Source organism: Orycteropus afer, unplaced genomic scaffold (genome assembly GCF_000298275.1).
Source record: "Orycteropus afer afer isolate SDZICR_OR568_19922 unplaced genomic scaffold, OryAfe1.0 scaffold00152, whole genome shotgun sequence".
NCBI classification, from domain to species: Eukaryota; Metazoa; Chordata; class Mammalia; order Tubulidentata; family Orycteropodidae; genus Orycteropus; species Orycteropus afer.
The window spans coordinates 4726040-4745472 of NW_006921739.1; the positions used below are offsets into that span (position 1 = coordinate 4726040).

At 38.2% G+C, this 19433-nt stretch overlaps 1 protein-coding gene across 1 annotated transcript in view; it reads left to right on the forward strand.

The window, feature by feature from the left end:
- Nucleotides 1-19433, forward strand: part of HS2ST1 (heparan sulfate 2-O-sulfotransferase 1) — a 241505-nt gene that overhangs the window by 171789 nt on the left and 50283 nt on the right. Inside the window, exon 2 of the mRNA XM_007946180.2 lies at nucleotides 18881-19119. Coding sequence (XP_007944371.1) covers nucleotides 18881-19119 — 239 coding nt within the window. The remainder of the gene's footprint in view (nucleotides 1-18880; nucleotides 19120-19433) is intronic.

Below are 19433 nucleotides of genomic sequence, written 5' to 3' on the forward strand. Positions count from 1 at the left end.
TACGAGTAGTTGGAAAATATGGCCTTGGAGATAGAAATAATGCTGGAGATCACATGATAGAATTTTGCAAGACCAACACCTTAGTCATTGCAAATACATTTTTCAGCAACATAAGCAATGACTATACCCATGGACTTCACCAGATGGAGTACACAGGAATCAGGTTGACTACATCTGTGGCAACAGGCGATGGAGAAGTTCAATATCTTCTGCCAAAACAAGGCCAGGAGCTGATTGTGGAACAGACCATCAACTTCTTGTATGCACATTGAAGTTGAAGAAAATTAAAAGAAGTCCACGAGAGCCAAAATAAGACCTTGATAATACCCCTCCTGAATTTAAAGACCATTTAACGAATAGACTTGATGCATTGAACACCAGTGATTGGAAACCAGGGGAATTGTGGGATGACATCAAGAACATCATCCAAGAAAAGAAAGAGGTCATTAAAAAGACAAGAAAGGAAGAAAAGACCAAAATGGATGGTAGATTCTGAAACTTGCCCTTGAGCAGAGAGTAGTTAAAGCAAATGGAAGAAATAGCAAGATAAAAAAGAACTGAACAGAAGATTTCAGAGAGCAAATCGAGCAGACAAACCCAATTACTATAATGAAATGTGTAAAGACCTGGAGTTAGAAAACCAAAAGGGAAGAACACACTTGACATATCTCAAGCTGAAAGAACTGAGGAAAAAATTTAAGCCTGGAGCTGCAATACTGGAAGATTCTATGCGCAAAATATTCAGTGATGCAGGAAGCATCAAAAGAAGATGGAAGGAATACACAGAATTGGTCAGTGTTCATCCATTTCAGGAAGTGGCATATAATCAAGAACCAATGGTATTGAAGGAAGGAGTTGAAGCTGCCCTAAAGGAACTGGTGAAGAACAAGGCTCCACAAATTGATGGAATATCCATTGAGATGTTTCAACAAATGGATGCCCCGCTGGAGGCATTCACTTAGTTATGCCAAGAGATTTGGAAGACATCTACCTGGCCAACTGACTGGAAGAGATCAATATTTGTACCCATTCCAAAGAAAGGTGATTGCACAGAATGTGCAAATTATCAAACAATATCATTAATATCACATGCAAGTAAAATCTTACTGAAGATAATTAAAGAATGGTTGCAGCAGCATATTGACAGAGAGCTTCCAGAAATGCTAACTGGATTCAGAAAAGGACGTGGAGCAAGGGATATCATTGCTGATGTCAGGTGGATCTGGGCTCAAAGAAAAGAATACCAGAAAGATGTTTACTTATGTTTCATTGACTATGCAAAAGCATTTGACTGTGTGGATCATAACAAATTATGGATAACATTGAGAAGAATGGGAATTCCAGAACACTTGATTGTACTCATGGGGAACCTATACATAGATCAGGAGGCTGTCATTCTAACAGAACCAGGGGATACTACATGGTTCAAAATCAAGAATGGAGTGTGTCACGGTTGTACCCTTTCACCTTATTCAATTTGTATGCTGAAAAAATAATCCAAGAAGCTGGATTATATGAAGAAGAACATGGCATTAGGATTGCAGGAAGACTCATTAACAACCTGCGATGTGCAGATGACACAACTTTGTTTGCTGAAAGTGAGGATGACTTGAAGCACTTAGTGACGAAGATTAAAGACTACAGTCTGCGGTACGGATTACAGTATAAAGAAAATAGAAATCTTCACAGCTGGTCCAATAAACAGCTTCATGATGGATGGAGAAAATGTTGAAGTTGTCAAGGATTTCATATTACTTGGTTCTACATTCAGTAGCAATGAACGCAGCAGTCAAGACATCAGACGACGTATTGCGTTGGGCAAATCTGATGCAAAAGATCTCTTTCAGGTGCTGAGGAGCAAAGGTGTCTGCTTGAAGACTGAGGTGTGCCTAACCCAAGCCATGGTATTTTCAGTAGCCTCTTAGGCATGTGAGAGCTGGATAGTGAATAAAGAAGACCGAAGAAGAGTTGATGCTTTTGAGTTGTGGTATTGGAGAAGAATGCAAACAGTACCATGGTCTGCTAAAAGGACTAACAAATCTGTCCTGGAAGAAGTGCAGCCGGAATGCTCCTTGAAAGTGAGAATGGCTAGACTTTGTCTCACCTACTTTTGTCATTTTGCCAGAAAGAATCATTCCCTGGAGAAGGATATCATGCTTGGTCAAGTGGAGGGTCAACAAAGAAGGGACGGGCCCTCAAGAGATGGACAGACACAGTGGCTGCAACAGTGGGCTCAGGTATAGCAAGGATCGTGAGGCTGGCCCAGAACCAGACAGTGTTTCGTTCAACTGTGCAGAGGGTCCCTGTGAGTCGGGAGACGACCTGATGACACCTAACAACAACAACATTATATGGAGTCACTATGGGTCAGAATCTACTTGATATCAGTTATAGGTACCTCTACATAATGATTATGATTTTGTTTTTAGTGTGGGAAGATCAGTTTAAGAAATATATGGATTTTAAAGCTAATGTAGGATATGTTCAGATTGTTTTGCAATAATTTATTTTACAGTAGATATTAAAATGACTTAATAGTGTTATGTGGTAAATATTCATTTATCTGCAAGATCAAGAATGTTCAACTTAATTGCAAATTTTACCCATGTAATAACTTGTCAATGTTTCACATAATCAAAGCACAGTAAAACACACTTCATAAGACACATATGATCAAGTTTTAATATTTGATGATTGATAAGACTGGCTAGAATTTTCCTGTATGTCAGGTCTTTACTGGGATTACCATAGCCCAGTAGATTCAGAGCCATGAGTGAGAGTAATGTAGGGATGTGGAAGTGCCAGCTAATAAAGAATTGTAGTTACAGGGTGCTGGGTTTGTTGGTTTTTTTTTTTTTTTTTTTGTCACACAACACAGAATGTAAAGAAGAACATGTTGGAAGTTTGTTTTTAAAGATGAACTTCTCTAGAATAAATAATTTAAAAAAACTCAAAAGCATAAAAATCCTTCTAAAAAGCTAAAATCCTCCTAAAACGTCCTCAAAAAAAAGACAAAGGTATAAAATACAAAAGTTAATTTTAAAATTCAGTTCTGCAGTCTTAAATAGCAATGAGTAAGAGTAACACATACTCTCTTGAACTTAAGTTTTTAACCATTTCATTAAGCTTGTTGTTATTCGTCAGCTCTGAATCGTGGTGACACTGTGTTGAGCAGAATGAAATGTTTCCTGGTCCTGCATCTTCATGATCATTGGTATGGTCACATCCATTGTTGTGGCCACTGTGTATTTTGAGCACCTTCCACCCCTCCAGGCCCATCTTCCAGCGCTGTATTAGTATTCTGTTGTGATCCATAAAGTTTTCATTGCCTAATTTTAAGAAATAGATGACCAGGCCTTTCTTCCTAATCTTCGTTTAGAAGCTCTGTTTAAAGCTGTTCACCATGCATGACCCTGCTGGTATTGAAAATACCATTGGCATAGCTTCCAACATCATAGCAGTGCATAAGCCACCACAGTACAGCAAACTGATAGATGATGGGTGGTGGTTCAGTAAACTAGTATTGTTGTTGTTGTTGTTATGTGCCGTCGAGTCAGCCCTGACTCATAGCGACCCCTCCTTGGGTTTCCGAGGCAGTATCACTACGGAAGTAGGATTGCCCAACCTTCCTTCCGAGGAGTGGCTGGTGGGTTTGAACCGCCAGCCTTCTGGTTAGCAGTCAAGTGCCTTAGCCACTATGCTACCAGAGCACAACAACAACAACAAACTAGTATTAGAAAATTGAAATCTAATCAGAATTTCTTCATATAATTCAGTAAGCTAGGCCTGGAATTTGTAGTCTAATCAAAATTTCTTCATTTATAGTAGAATGTTACAAAATGTACTGTATCTTTAACATGGTTTTTGAATTAGTGATTGCATCCAAGATATGATGATTTTTGGCTAAAAGGGCCTGGAGGAAAGCATGTACAGTAAAAGTCAATGAGAAAAAATGTTGCATTTTAAAAGATTTGTTAATAGTTTATTCTCATGAACAATTTAAAGATTCTGCTTGAGTTTCCCGTAATGATGGTTACAACATCCTTAAAGGAGGTACTGCCTATCCTTACAAGACTTAATGGTTGGTGAGAAGCAGTTAGGGAGAGATAAACACCCCCATAGCCCAGTAGTCAGAGCCATGAGTTCGAGGGTAACAGATGTCATGACCAGAACATCCTCACAACTAGTTTTTACTGTGACGTTGTGTAGCATTATTTTTCACAAACTAAGCCATATCTAAAATTACCCAAAATTCCAAATTAATGGGGCACCAATTAATTGATTATATGAAAAAGAGTGTATTCTACATCTCTCTTCTTAATAAACCAACAGAAATGCTTTCTAGAATACTAATTCTCAAAAGTGTCACTGGACCATCATCTCACCATAATCTTGGAACTTGTTGGAGTACAAATTCTACTGAATTAGTAACTTGGTCGGGGGTGGGTAGGATGAGATAGGAATCTGAAGAAACTCTTCAAGTGATTTTGATATGCTCAAGTTGAGAACTACTGCTCTAGAATATGATGTATATCAAACTCTAGTGAAATAATAGCAAGTTTTCAGCATCACTAATTCTAATTTTCAAGCAGCTGTTGCATTAAGTTTTAGTTAATGATCTCCAAACCCAGCTGGAGTTGAGTCTTAGTTACTCCTTATTCTTTTTACTTACTAGTGAATAGAGCACCAGGTGCAGTTGTTGAAGTGTGAAAATAATTCAGCTTTGTAGACAGTGCTGGTATTTCTTAATTTTGAAAATGCTTTAATCTTGGTATGGTATTTATTTCAACAGTGAAACCATGTGTATTCAATGGCAGTTTGGACTTGTGAGAATTGAGGAAATCGCTGAATTATCTTGCTAGTTTAGTATCAAAATTAATATTTTAGCTGGATTACAAAGCTTATATGTAATTTACTTCCTTCTATTTTATCTCCCTCTAGTGTTTACATTTTAATAATTTTTAAGTGTCTTCTGTGAATAATTTACTTCCACCTTCTTCATATCTTCCATATGATCACATCTTTATTTTCACTCTGGAAAAGAAAATCCCATCAGATATTTATTTTATTTAGATGTATTCTGTAGTAGTGAGGACCAGCTATTGTCACTGATGCCCTCAAGAAGCTTCCAAAGACATATCATTACAAGGTAAAGTGAGCCAGTGTTTCCCTACTCCTTATCCATTGAAGTGGTATTAAATAGTGGATATTTAAAAGTGGTGAATATAAATTTTCACTCAAATCATCATCATCATAATAATAATAATAATAAGCTGAAGATAAAAAGAAAAATAAAAATGAATAATGTCAAAAAACATTTATAGTATTTATTAATAATTAAGCACATGGTCTTGCAGTGATATTATAGGGGTTATTGGTAGTTGTTTATTGAACATATTTTATAGATAGTGTTGGTGGTAGAGATCTTGACGTCAAGGGTTAGAGTCTCAAAATTCTGTTTATTTTGACTTGACAGCACCCAACAATAAATTTTTAGCCCCATACTCTTCTATGACCTTATTCATTACTTTGAGAGCAGCTGCTGTCTTTGTGTTGGAACTACTAGATCTCTGTCTTCAGTTCTGAACTTTCTCCTGAAAATGTGTATTTTCAACAACCTACATGTTTGCTGTGTCATATTATTTCACTAGAGTTTGATATACATTACCAGTCACTCAGCCTTCTGGTTACTTAGCAGTCAAATGGCTTATGCACTATGCCACCAGAGCTCCCTCCCACTCATAGTAACCCTCTGTACAACAGAATGAAACAATGCCCGATCTTTTGCCATCCTCAAAATCATTGACCCCATTGTTGCAGCCACTGTGTCAGTCCTACACATTACTACCTGCATATTCCATGGATACTTGAAACTCATGGTGTCTAAAATGGATCATCCAAGTTTCCTTCACAGTAACCCTGTGAATACATATTGATCTGTATGTTGTTGTTTTTTGCCGTCAAGTCGGACCCAACTCATAGCGACCCCTCCTTGGGTTTCCGAGACAGTATCACTACGGAAGTAGATTGCCCAACCTTCCTTCCGAGGAGTGGCTGGTGGGTTTAAACTACCAGCCTTCTGGTTAGCAGTCAAGTGTCTTAGGCACTATGCTACCAGAGCTCCTATTGATCTGTATATATCACATTAATAGCCTAGTTTTCAGTTGGTCTAGACCCCAGATGTTCACATGGCACCTCATACTCTATTACAATGCCATTTTGGTATATCTAGAAATCATCCAGAATGTCTCACATGTGTTTTAAAAAAGAAAACGCAGAATCCCTTCTACCTCCTAAGTTTCTGCTGGTCACTCTTTATCCACTGGGCAACTATCTCCAATCATGCATCTCTCTGCTCCTGCCTCAAGAGGAAATGCCAGAATGTACTAGAGTCTTCATGGTGTCACATGTGATGCTGTGTTCCATGTAAAAATGGAGAAAGTTCTCATATCTCCCATCTGTGTTCTGCTATATCGACCATGAACCATGAACCTGCTTTGCGTATCAGTGTAGGGAAGTGACTAACACCAAATATTTATGCTTTCCCATACATAGTATGTATTTATTGCTAGAAATCAATTTCTCACCACTGCCCCCTTCATGTAGGTGGGGTCATATGACTAGTTTTTGCCAATATGGTTGTTAAGGTTGAATTGTGCCCCTAAAAAATATGTGTTGTCTCTGTTATGTTAATGGAACAAGGTTTGTGGAGGGTGTTCTTAAATCAATCTCTTTTGAGATAAAAAAAAAAAAAAAGAGATTAAACAAGCAAGTAGAGAAACAGGTAAGGGAAGAGAGATGCCAAGGCACATGAAAATCTCCCTGCAGCACAAATTCAGAAGAGACAAAGACCTTCTTCCAGAGTTAACAGACAAGCTTCCCTTAGATCAGGCAGCCTGAATTCAGACTTCTAACCTCCTAAACTGTGAGAAAATAGTTTGTTAAAGCCATTCACTTGTGGTATCTCTTTTATAGCAGTGCTAGACAACTAAGACAGTGGTTAAGAAGCTATTTTGTTTTCTCCATTTTATCCTCCATTTTCTGACCACTGAATGCAAAAGAACTTATGGCTCTGGAGGAATGTCAAAGTCACAATAAAAGACTTTTATTCCTAAGTCACTGCTTAAAAGGCCACTGCCAACCAAGAACACTCACTTTGGTTCTTGAGCAAGAAATAAACATCTTTTGTAGTAGCTGATTCAAATTTTGTTTTATTAGCTGATGCTTCTCTCACTAATACACTGCCCCTGTGCATTCTCTTTCTCTAAAAGTTCAAAAACATAGGTGTGTGGATATCTGTGGAACTAACCAAAAAACCACTCACTTCCATTGAGTTGGATCTGACTCATAGCAACCCCTCCTTGGGTTTCCAAGGTGGTATCACTACGGAAGTAGATTGCCCATCTTCCTTCCAAGGAGTGGCTGGGGGGTTTGAACCGCCAGCCTTCTGGTTAGTGGTCAAATGCCTTAGGCACTACGCCACCAGAGCTCCTATCTCTGGGACTGGGAGGGAACAAATACCATATTATACTCAACAGTTTATGCTTTTTCTTGCTGTGTTGCTTTTTCTTCACTATATCTTCTAGAACTATTCAGATTTGGAAAGTATTTGTGCTTAAGTACAAAATAAAAGCCCTTATGAAAATAGACTCTTCAGAATACCATCTACATTTTAATTTCTGGTTTGGACTGAAGTGTAGAATACTCACTATTCTGAATTCCTTTCTTCTACTCCAGTGCCTTTCTCCTGTCCCCAGTTCTCAAACACAGTGAATGACACTAATCCTCCTCAGTATAAAAGTCTAGCAGCACTTCTGTTGTTGTTGTTAGGTGTCATCAAGTGGGCTCCAACTCATGTGACTCTGTGTGCAACAGAACAAAACACTGCCCAGTCCTGTGCCATCCTCACAATCTTTGCAATACTTATACCCATCCTTGCAGCCACTGTGTCTGTAATCCATGCCATTGAGGGTCTGCCCCTTTTTCACTGCTCCTCCACTTTACCAAGCATGATATCCTTCTTCAGGGACTGGACCCTTCTGATAACATGACCAAAGTAGGTAAGATGAAGTCTGTCCATTCTCCCTTCCAAAGAGCATTCCAGCTGCACTTCTTCCAGGACAGGTTTGTTTGTTCTTCTGGCAGTCCATGGTACTTTCAGTATTCTTCATCAGCACTACAGTTTAAAGGCATCAATTCTTTTTGGTCTTCCTTATTCATTGTCCAGCTTTCACATGCATAGGGCAATTGAAAATACCATGGCTTGTGTCAGGCACACCTTAGTCTTCAGAGTGACATTTTTGTTCCTTAACACTTGAAAGAGGTGTTTTTCAGCAGATTTCCCCAGTGCAGCATGATGTCTGATTTCTTTACTGCTGCTTGCATGGGTGTTGGTTGTGGATCTAAGTAATAAAATGAAATCCCTGACAATTTCAATCTTCATTTATTGTGATGTTGCTTATTGGTCCAGTTGGGAGGATTTTTTGTTTGTTTGTTTAATGTTGAGGTGTAATCCAAATGGAAAGCTGTAGTCTTCTATCTTCATCAGTGAGTGCTTCAAGTCATCTTCACTTTCAACAAGCGAGGTTGTGTCATGTGCATATCATGGGTTGTTAATGAGTCTTCCTCAAATGCTGATGCTGTGTTCTTCATATAGTCCAGCTTCTTAGATTGTTTGCTCAGCATGTAGCTTGAATAAATATGGTGAAAGGATACAACCCTGACATACACCCTTCCTGATTTTAAACCGTGAAGTATCCCCTTGTTCTGTTTCAGCAACAGTTTCTTGGTCTGTATGCAGGTTTTTCATGAGCATATTTAAGTGTTCTGGAATTCCCATTCTTCACAGCATTATCTATAATTTGTTATGATCCACAGTTAAATACCTTTGCATAGTCAGTAAGAAGTAGCTACACATCTTTCTGGTATTCTTTGCTTTCAGCCAAGATCCATCAGACATCAGCAATGATATCCCTCATTCCATGTCTACCACTGGTATGTCAGTTTCTCATGCAGTGGTGGCTTGCTTGTTGCTGTTGAAAAATACACTGAGAACAGTTTGCTTGAAGCTATTCCAGTGGTCATTTCAATTACCAGCAAGGTCACCCATGGTAGACAGGTTTCAGTGGAGCTTCCAGACTAAGACAGACTAGAAAGAAGGATGGGACCATCCAATTCTGACAAACTTGGCTGAAAACCTTATGAATAGCCGTGAAACACTGTCTATTACTGGAGACACTTTAGCTTCATTCATTTCCCTCATCTTTTCTCACCTAAGCTTATATCCTCTTAGCCTAGCTACTGTATGACTCTAACCTTTACCCTTATTGCTCATGCCTTCCTTCAGGGCACTCACATGCAACTCTAAAGTATATCACTTTATAAAGTAGTGCTTCAAAGAGTCTTTGCATTTTGGGAGTCCCATATGGGGTATTACTTAAAATCCTTTAGAAATGGCTTTCCATTCATTCTAGCAATGGATCTCAAAGTTAGTCTGTGGACCCTTAGGAGTCCGGAGCCCTCAAGACCTCAGGGGGTTCACTAGTTCAAAACTATTTTCATAGTAATTCTTAAAATATTACTTACCTTTATCACCGAGTGACATTTACACTGATGGTGCAAAAGCATATGGTGGCACCAAACTGTTCTCAGTGTATTTTTCATTACCTTGCACTCATAGCTAACCAGATGAGGTGAAGGGAACCATTTTCGTTTAAGAATTGTCCTTCATAAAGCAGTATAAATGGTGAACTTTATTAAATCTTGCCTGTTTATATATGTCTTTATAATATTCTGTGAAAAATGGAAAGTATACCAAGCACTTCTGCTGCAGTGATTATCTTGGAGAAAATACTTGTGTGATTGTTTGAGTTGCAAGCTCAACAAGCCATTTTTCATAGAACACTAATTTTACTTGAAAGAATGACTGACAGGCTAACTGTGTTTATTCAGACCTGAGTAGTTGGCATACATTTTCTCAAAAATGAACACAATGAGCCTGCCACTTCAAAGAAAAGAACCAACAGTATTTGTTGCCAGTCATAAAATTTAAGAAAACTTGTCTTTGTTGCTATGAATGTGACAGCATCCAGTACTTGAACACAAAGACTTGTCTGATGAGATTGGTGATAATTTAATTAATGTATTTGGGGTGTGTAGGGAGTAAAGTTACTGTATTATTTAATGTGTTAACATTTGGAATATCTGCATAATTCCCTGACCAATATTTTCCAGATGACTGGTGCAAAGCAGAGCAATGTAACAGTTATGAAAAGTGCATTAATACGGTTTTATATCCCATTGCAACTTACATTTAAGAAACTATCACTTGTTGAGTTGTAGTGCAGTGTCAAAAAAGAATATTCTCAATTATCTGAAAATACTCCTTTTTCCAAATAAGTATGTATAGAAGCACAGTTTTCAGAATCATCGATCCTAACCAGAATAATACATGGTGGTAGCATTTTGAATTGAGAAACAGCTAAAATCCAGTTGCCATCTTTAAGCCAGACATTTTAAAAGATTTGCAAAAATGTAAAATAATACCACTCTTTTTACTAAAAACTTCTTTGTTTTGGAAAATTGGTGTTTTGTGGAAGAATGCCATTTATCCGAACATAAGGTTTTACAGGTAATTGTCGTCTTTAAATAAATAAATATTCTAAAAACTTTTCTTTAATTTCCAATATGGTATTCATATATACAACCCATCTAAACAAAATCTCCTTCGGATCCTTAATAATTTTTAAGCCTATAATAGAGATCAATAACTGAGATCAATAACTTTGAGAATTGCTAATATATAATATATAGCTTACATCCCAGGATGGTGATTAAGACATTGTGATTTGGCCTGTAGTTGTCTTATCACATTGTAACTCATTGAGAACCACTTTTAGGGCCTAACTGCACCAAGTACTGTAATGCCTCTGTGGTAGTTAAGTTGTATAATTGAAGTAGTTATCAGTCAACTTGTCTGGGCCTAGTTTTGATTGAATTGGCAGCTGAATGTAGTTATTCCCCATGATGAGACTGGTAATCAACTCCATGGTGGAATCTACTAGAGCAGCTGAGTAGCTTTAAGGATATGGTCTGCTTCCAGTATATAAGAAGTTTTGAGAAAGTTCTCAGTAGCTTTTTGGCATGCTTGGACCCTGCATATAGCTGAGTCTTCATTCAGCAGCCTGACATGTTTCCTGCCGATCCTGGAACTGTCTCTGGACTTGAACTAGTAGCTTGCCATGTGGTTTGGTAATCTTGACACAATGGCGTTTTACTTGTGAACCTTGGGGCTTGTAAGCCTCAGCAGCCAGCAGTTGCCTGTGTGAAGAGATGCCTCCAGCTCCAGTGGGTCAGGAGCAAGAGACAAAGCTGAAGCCCAAGGTTGAGGGTCCTTCACCCAGCCCCTAGAGCTTGCACTTTGAACTCAGACTTCTAGCCTCCTAAATTATAAGAGAATAAATCCCTGTTTATTAGAGCCATACATTTGTGGTATTTTCTGTTAGATTGGTAACCAAAACAGGAGAACCAAAAGAGGACTTCGTTCATTCTTGTCCCACTACCTAGAATGTCTTTTCTCCTTTGTCTGTTTGGAAACCACTTGGTTATTTTTCTCAGTCACCTCCTCTATGAATACTTTTTCTAACCATCCCACTTTGAGGACCTCCACTGCAACTTTGGCAAGAGGTGATCAAGAAGTTCAATACCTTCAGCCAAAACAAGCCCAGGACCTGATTGTGGAGATAATCATCAGCTGAATATGCAAGTTCTAGTTGAAATTGAAGACAATTGAAACAAGTTCACAAGAGCCAAAATATGACCTTGATTATATCCCTCCTGAATTTAGAGACCATCTGAAGAATAGATGTGTTGGACACCAGTGACCGAAAACCAGAGGAATCGTCGGATGACAGCACGAACATCATCCATGAAGAAAGCAAAAGGTCATTAAAAAGACAGGAAAGGAAGACCAAAATGGATGTCAGAAGGGCCTCTGAAACTTGCCCTTGAACAGAGAGTATCTAAAGCAAATGGAAGAAGTGACAAGATAAAAGAGCTAAACAGAAGATTTCAAAGAACAGCTCAAGAAGACAAAGTCAATTATTATAATGAAATGTGCAAAGACCTGGAGTTAGAAAACCAAATGGGAAGAACACAGCATTTCTCAAGCAGAAAGAATTGAAGAAAAAATTTAAGCCTCGAGTTGGCAATATTGAAAGATTCAATGACATATTAAATGATGCAGGAAACATCAAAAGAAGATGGAAGGAATACACAGAGTCACTATAACAAAAAGAATTGGTCGACGTTCATCCATTTCAGGAGGTGGCATATGAACAAGAACCAATAGTATTGAAGGAAGAAGTCAAAGCACTTGGGGATTTGTTTTAATTTTCTTCCACATCAGCTTGTATTTACATATGAGCAACAGATGGTTTGTTTCACAGTTGGCTTCTGGCCTTGTTCTGACTGATGATATTGAGCTTCTCCATCTTCTCTTTCCACCGATTTGATTCCTATATATTCCATCTGGCAAAGTCCATATATATGGTCTCTGTTTATGTTGTTGGAAAAAAGTATTTGCAATGAATAAGTCATTGGTCTTGAAAAACTTCCATTGTGTAATCTCTGACTTTGTATTGCCAAGGCCGTATTTTCCAACTACTGATACTTAATTTGTTTGCAGTTTTTGCATTCCATTCACCAGTAATTACCAATGGATCTTGATTGAATGTTTGGTCAAGTTCAGACTGCAAAAGTTGGTAAAAAATCTTTAATTTCTTTATCTTTGGCTTTGGTGGTTGGTACATAAATTGGATAATAATATTAATTGGAGTTCCTTGTAGCCGTGTGGATATTATCCTATCACTTACAGCATTGTACTTTAGGATTGATCTTGAAATGTTCTTTTTGACGATGAGTCCAATTCCGTTTCTCTTCAATATGTCATTCCCAGTATAGTAGCCCATATAATTTTTTTTATTCAAAATTACCAATACCAGTCCATTTCAGCCCACTGTTGAATAGGACATCAGTCTTTATATGTTCCATTTCATTTTTTATATCTTCCAGTTCTCCTAGATTCATACTTTGTATTCCAATATTTAGTGAGTGTTGGTAGCTGTTTGTTCTTCTTTTGAGTTGTGCCACCTCAGCAAAAACTTTAATCCGTCCACATCATTGAGCTTGCCTCTACTTTGAAGAGGCAGCTCTTCCCCCGTCATATTTTGAGTGCCCTCCAACCTGAAAAGGAGCTCTGGTGGTGTAGTGGTTTAGGCATTTGACTGTTAACCAGAAGATTGGTGGTTCAAACCCACCACCTTCTCCATGGAAGAAATATGAGGCACTCTGCTTTTGTTTTACAGCCTTCAGAACTCAGTGTGGCTTGCTGTGAGTCACAATCAACTTGAGAGCAGTGAAGTGAGTTTGGTTTTGTTCCATCCTGAAGAGCTCATCTTCCAGCACCATCCCTGACAGTGATTCACTGTTTTTCTTAGGTTTTCAGTGCCTAGTTTTTTGTTTTGTTTTGTTTTTATTTTTCAGAAGTGGTCCCCTTCTTCCTAGTCTTTGTCTGTAAGTTCTGCTGAAACCTGTCTGCCATGGGTGACCATGCTAGTAGTTGAAGTACTGGTAGCATAGCTTCCAGGTTCACAGCAACACATAAGCCACCACAGTGTGAAAAAGTAACAGATGAGTGGTAGGGAGGAGGAGTCCTACAAAAACACATATATACTGTAGAGGAGAAATTGATGTCAAAGTTTTATGGACTTTATATAATGATTATCTTAAAAAAAAAAAAATGGTTATCTAGTGGTACGATACCCATGTTGTTGTTGTTGTTATGTGCCATCGAGTTGGACCCGACTCATAGTGACCCCTCTTTGGGTTTCTGAGGCAGTATCACTACAGAAGTAGATCTCCCAATCTTCCTTCCGAGGAGTGGCTGGGTTTGAACTGCCAGCCTTCTGGTTAGCAGTCAAGTGCCTTAGACACTACACCACCAGAGCTCCATAAGTCACCTGATTTCAGCTCTCATCAGGGAGAATTCCCTTAGGCACCATCTCTTGGTGATTCCTCATCTGCCTCTATGTGAATATCTCTTTGACTAACAGCTTAGCCTGCTAACTACCTGTGTCTTTATTTTGCTTTACTAATTATCATCTCTCTTGAGCCACAATCTACCTTGTTTTCTTGCAGAAAGGATGCCTCCTTTTTACGATAACTTTTCAAACATTTCAAGATACTCCTGGTGCTTTTTATACGTTTTCTCCTCTCTAAGCAGTAGATTTTTTCAACAGGTCTTTGTGTGGCGTGGTCCCTATAGCTCATTCCCATTTTTGATATAACTCTAGTTTTTAGTGGACCTCTTAAAATCTGCCAGAAATGACACATAACATTTCTTGTGCAATTGAATACAGATTTCTTAGAAACTATTCCTTATTGTGATCTAAGAGTTAATTATTACATTTTTTTTTTTTTTTAGGGATACAGGCTTTGATATAAGACAGATTGGAGTTTGAATCTCATCTGTCTGATACCATTGGAGGGGCTGGCCATGGAGAAGGAGGGGTTACAAAGAGAAAGGAGGAAACTCGTTGGCATTATGGATATGTTCATTGTTTTGAGTGTGGTGATATATTTTTCACAGGTGTATACATATGCACATAGGAGCTCTGGTGGCATAGTGCCTAAGGCATTTGACTGCTAACCAGAAGGCTGGTGATTCAAAACCACCAGCCATTTCTGGTTGGGCAGAAGGAGGGTTGGGCAATCTACTTCCGTGATGATACTGCCTCAGAAACCCAAGGAGGGGTCATTATGAGTCAGATCTGACTCTACGGCAGTGTGTTTGGTTTGGTTTTTATACATATGTCAAAACTTATCAAACTGTCCATTTTAAACATGGGCAGCTTCTTATATGTCAGTTATACTTCGATAAAGGTATTTTTAAAAAGAGAAGAGAAATATTATTATATAACGGACTTAAAGTGAAGCCAATTTCCCTACAAAAATGCTTTATTTTCCTAAGGAGCTCTGGTGGCACATTGGGTAAGGCATTTGGCTGCTAACCAGAAGATCAGTGGTTCAAACCCACCAGTTACTCCCTGGGAGGAAAATGGGGCAGTGTACTTCAGTAAAGATTTATAGCCTTGGACACCCTGTTGTTGTTATGTGCCGTTGAGTCAGACCCGACTCATAGTGACCCCCCTTGGGTTTCCAAGGCAGTATCATGACGGAAGTAGATTGCCCCATCTTCCTTCTGAGGAGTGGCTGGTGGGTTTGAACCGCCAGCCTTCTGGTTAGCAGTCAAATGCCTTAGGCACTATGCTACCAGAGCTCCCTTGGACACCCTATGGAGGTGCTATAAGTTGGAATCGACTTGATGGTGGTGGTATATTTTCTCACTATATAGTACATGGACTATGTGAAGAACATGGCATCAGGATTGGAGGAAAACTAACCTCAATATGCAGATGACATAACCTTGCTTAAAGAAATTGCAGAAGACTTGAAGCACTTACTGATGAAGAGCAAAGACAACAGCCTTCAGTATGGATTACATCTCAACCTAAAGAAAATAAAAATCTTCACAAATGGAGCAATAAGTATGATCATGCTGAACAGAGAAAAGATTGAAGTTGTTAAGGATATCATTTTACTTGGATCCAGAAGCAGCACCCATGGAAACTGCTGTTGTTATGTGCCTTCGAGTTGGACCGACTCATAGCAACCCCTCCTTGGGTTTCCGAGGCAGTATCACTATGGAAGTAGATTGCCCCGTCTTCCTTCAGAGGAGGAACTGGTGGGTTTGAACCACCAGCCTTCTGGTTAGCAGTCAAGTGCCTTAGGCACTATGCCACCAGAGCTCCTACGCGTGGAAGCAGTGGTCAGTAAATCAAACAGTGTATTGCATTGGGCAAATCTGTTGCAAAAGACTTCTTTATAATGTGTTAAAGGGCAGAGTTGTCACTTCAAAGAGTAAGGTGTGCCTGACCTAAGCCATGGTATTTTCAAAAGCCTCATATGCATGCAAAAAAAGCTGGATAATGAATGAAGACTGAGTAAGAATTGATACATTTTAATTTTATGGTGTTGGTGAAGAATATTGAATATACCATGGACTGCCAAAAGAAGGAACAAATTTGTCTGAGAAGAAGTACAAGCCAGAATGCTCTTCAGAAGTGAGGATGGTGAGACTTCATCTTTCATACTTCGGACATGAGGAGACCCCAGTCTCGGGAGGAGGCATCATGCTTGGTAAAGTAGAAGGTCAGCATAAAAAGGAAGACCTTCAGCAAGACGGAATGACACAGTGGCTGCAACAGTGGGTCCAAACAGAGCAGCAGTTGTGAGGATGGTGCAGTCAGCTGTTTCTGTTTTGTTGTACTTAAAGTTGCTGTGAGTCAGAACTGACTCGACACACGTAGCAACAACTACACCAATTACTGCATTTTGGTTTGGAATATGGGCATTACTATCAGACAAATGCAAGTTTGAATTCTGACTTTATTCTTAACTGTGTGATTAATCTGAATTTAAATTAACAAAATATTGTAGAATTATTCCAAGAATTAAATAATTCACTTTTACTTTTAAACATGTAGCATTGTTCTTAGCCCATAGTAAAAGCCTATTAAGCAGAAGCAGTTGTTACTGTGATAATTATGTGCCTAACGCTGCAGTATAAAACTGCCATAGATGTTTTTGCAGCTGCTTCACACTATTGTTAAACAATTTTTTAAATCAAATTTACCACAGTATTTGTTACTTACCAACTTTTTTGCAATTCCCGAAGGTTTTACACCTTCCTCTTTTACCTCTTTCTACATTTTAAAAGCCATCTCCAGCCTTTGAGGGCCCAGTTTGCTCAGTGTACCTTTTTCCAGAAGTTACATCCCCCATCCTTGGACCTAGAAGCATTTTGTCTTCTCTTTTATGTCACTTGTTACAGTAAAATTTGTTCAATTTTATACTATTTGAAAATAGTCACAGTTCACATAAGAAATTTGTAAATAGGTGAAAGGTGATGGTGGCGCAGTGCCTAAGCCATTTGACTGCTAACCAGAAGGCTGGCCGTTCAAACCCACCAGCCACTCCTTAGAAAGAAGATTGGGCTATCTACTTCCATAGAGATAACACCTCAGAAACCCAAGGAGGGATGGCTGTGAGTTGGAACTGACTCAACGGCAGTGAGTTTGGTTTTTTTGGTTTATCTTGGTTAAACTCAAAAGAAGGAAAAAGCAGATTAGTTGGACTCATGAGTATTTTTTTGAAGAGGTTGAAATATGTAAAACTTAAGCCTTAAAGTCAGTTCAGCTTTGATTTTCAACTGTAATGTTTAATATTTTACAAATAGATACTTCCTCCAAAAAAAGTAGTTCTGTAATAACTAGTTTCTGTGAAGTCGATTCTGACTCAGGGCACCCCACGTGTGTCAGAGTAGAACTGTATTCCATAGAATTTCAGTGGCTCATTTTTCAGATGGAGATTGCCAGGTCTTTCTTGCGAGGTCCCTCTGGGTAGACTCACATCTCTAACCTTTTTATTAGCAGCTAAATGTTTTAACTGTTTGCACCACCCAGAAATCCTACATGTGTAATAATACCATATATTTATCTATGAGGCTCTACTTCATCCTAATATATAAACATAGCAAATCTCAGACAACCAGAATGATGTAGAACACAGACTCTGGAGTCATATAGACGTAGGATGGTATCCTGATCTCATTACTCAGCTGGTGACTATTTAATTTCTATGAGTTTTCTTTCCTCATCTAAATGAAGGATAATAATAGTGCCTGTTAGAATTGTTTTAATGTTATTGTTTTAAAATGAACCCATATTATATCTATAGTTTAGAATATTTTCTCTTTTAATATATTTTTTTCTTGAGGTGAAATTCACATAACATTAAATTAACCAATTTAAAGTGAACAATTCAGTAACATTTAATACATTCTCAATGTTGTGATATCACCACCTTTATCAAGTTCCAAAAAGTGTGAGAGTCTGTCCTTCTGCTAAAAATTTGTAATCTTGCTAGAAGTTTTTCTCATCATTTCCTACTACCTTTTCCCTTTCATGCTTTCATATTCTAAAAAAATATTTTAAGCTGAGGTACATTAAGTAGAGGGTAGTAGACAGCAAAATATAACTGCTTTTCAAACTGCACACTGGACAATGATTTGAATTAGAAGACCCATGAAATTTAAGGATTAAATATACCCAAGACTTACCTGTACTCAACAACAAAAAGAAGGGTTTGTAGTGGTATTATTTTTATTCTTACTACCTGAAATCATGCTAGTATTTATAATAACTGCCCTACCACATTTTGATAAAGCAGGGATTAAATAACTCCTAAATAGTAAATTTCAAAATCTTTGCTTTAAATTATAAATGATTTATTTTCTAAGTACAATTTTTTTATCATGAAGTTTAATATTCTGTGCAATCTGTCATTTTTTGTTTGAGAATTAATTCAAGGTATTGAAATTCTTTTAGCATGTAAAGTGACTTTTGAGCTGCACTCTGTTCTCTGGTGTTCTAAACTTGATGAGTTTGTTCTTGACATGCATATGTCTTACCCTTGAAAAGTAAAGGTTTTGGTTCTCAGAACATTTCTTCAACTGCTCTTACCCAGTCCTTGAATAGGAAAATATTGTTCCAGGCTATAGCTATTTTATAGTCAGTTATATTGTTCATCTTAAAAACTCAAACTCTACATTTTTTTTATATACTTTGGTCCTTTGTCTTGTTTTTTCATTTCTTTGTTTGTGTTTTCATCTTGCCTTTTCATGGTCCAGAGTTCAGCATTAATAACTTCTAATAATCTCACTAAAAATTAAAACTTAATTCACATATGATTTTCTTTGCAGAAAGAGCTATTGCAAGACATGAAATACGAGAAATTGAGCAGCGACATACAATGGATGGCCCTCGGCAAGATGTAGCTTTAGATGAGGAAGAGGACATGGTGATCATTTATAACAGAGTCCCCAAAACTGCAAGCACCTCTTTTACCAATATCGCCTATGACCTGTGTGCGAAGAATAAATACCATGTCCTTCACATCAACACTACCAAAAATAATCCAGTGATGTCACTGCAAGACCAGGTAAACACGCTTCTTGGGGGATGCGCAAATATTTTCTGACATCTCACTTAAATTTTGTATCTCTAGAGGGTACAGTATTTTATATTGGACATGTACGCTGATCTCAGAGTCCCTGGGTGGTGGTGCAAATAGTAAATGCTCTGGACTGCTAACGAGAGGTTGGAAGTTCAGGTTCACTTAGAGATGCCTTGAAAGAAAGGCCTTGTCATCTGCTTCTGAAAAATCAGCCGTGGAAATCCTATGGAGCACAATTCTCCTTTAACACATGTGAAGTTACCAAAAAAATAATCAAATAAACTCACTGCCATCGAGTC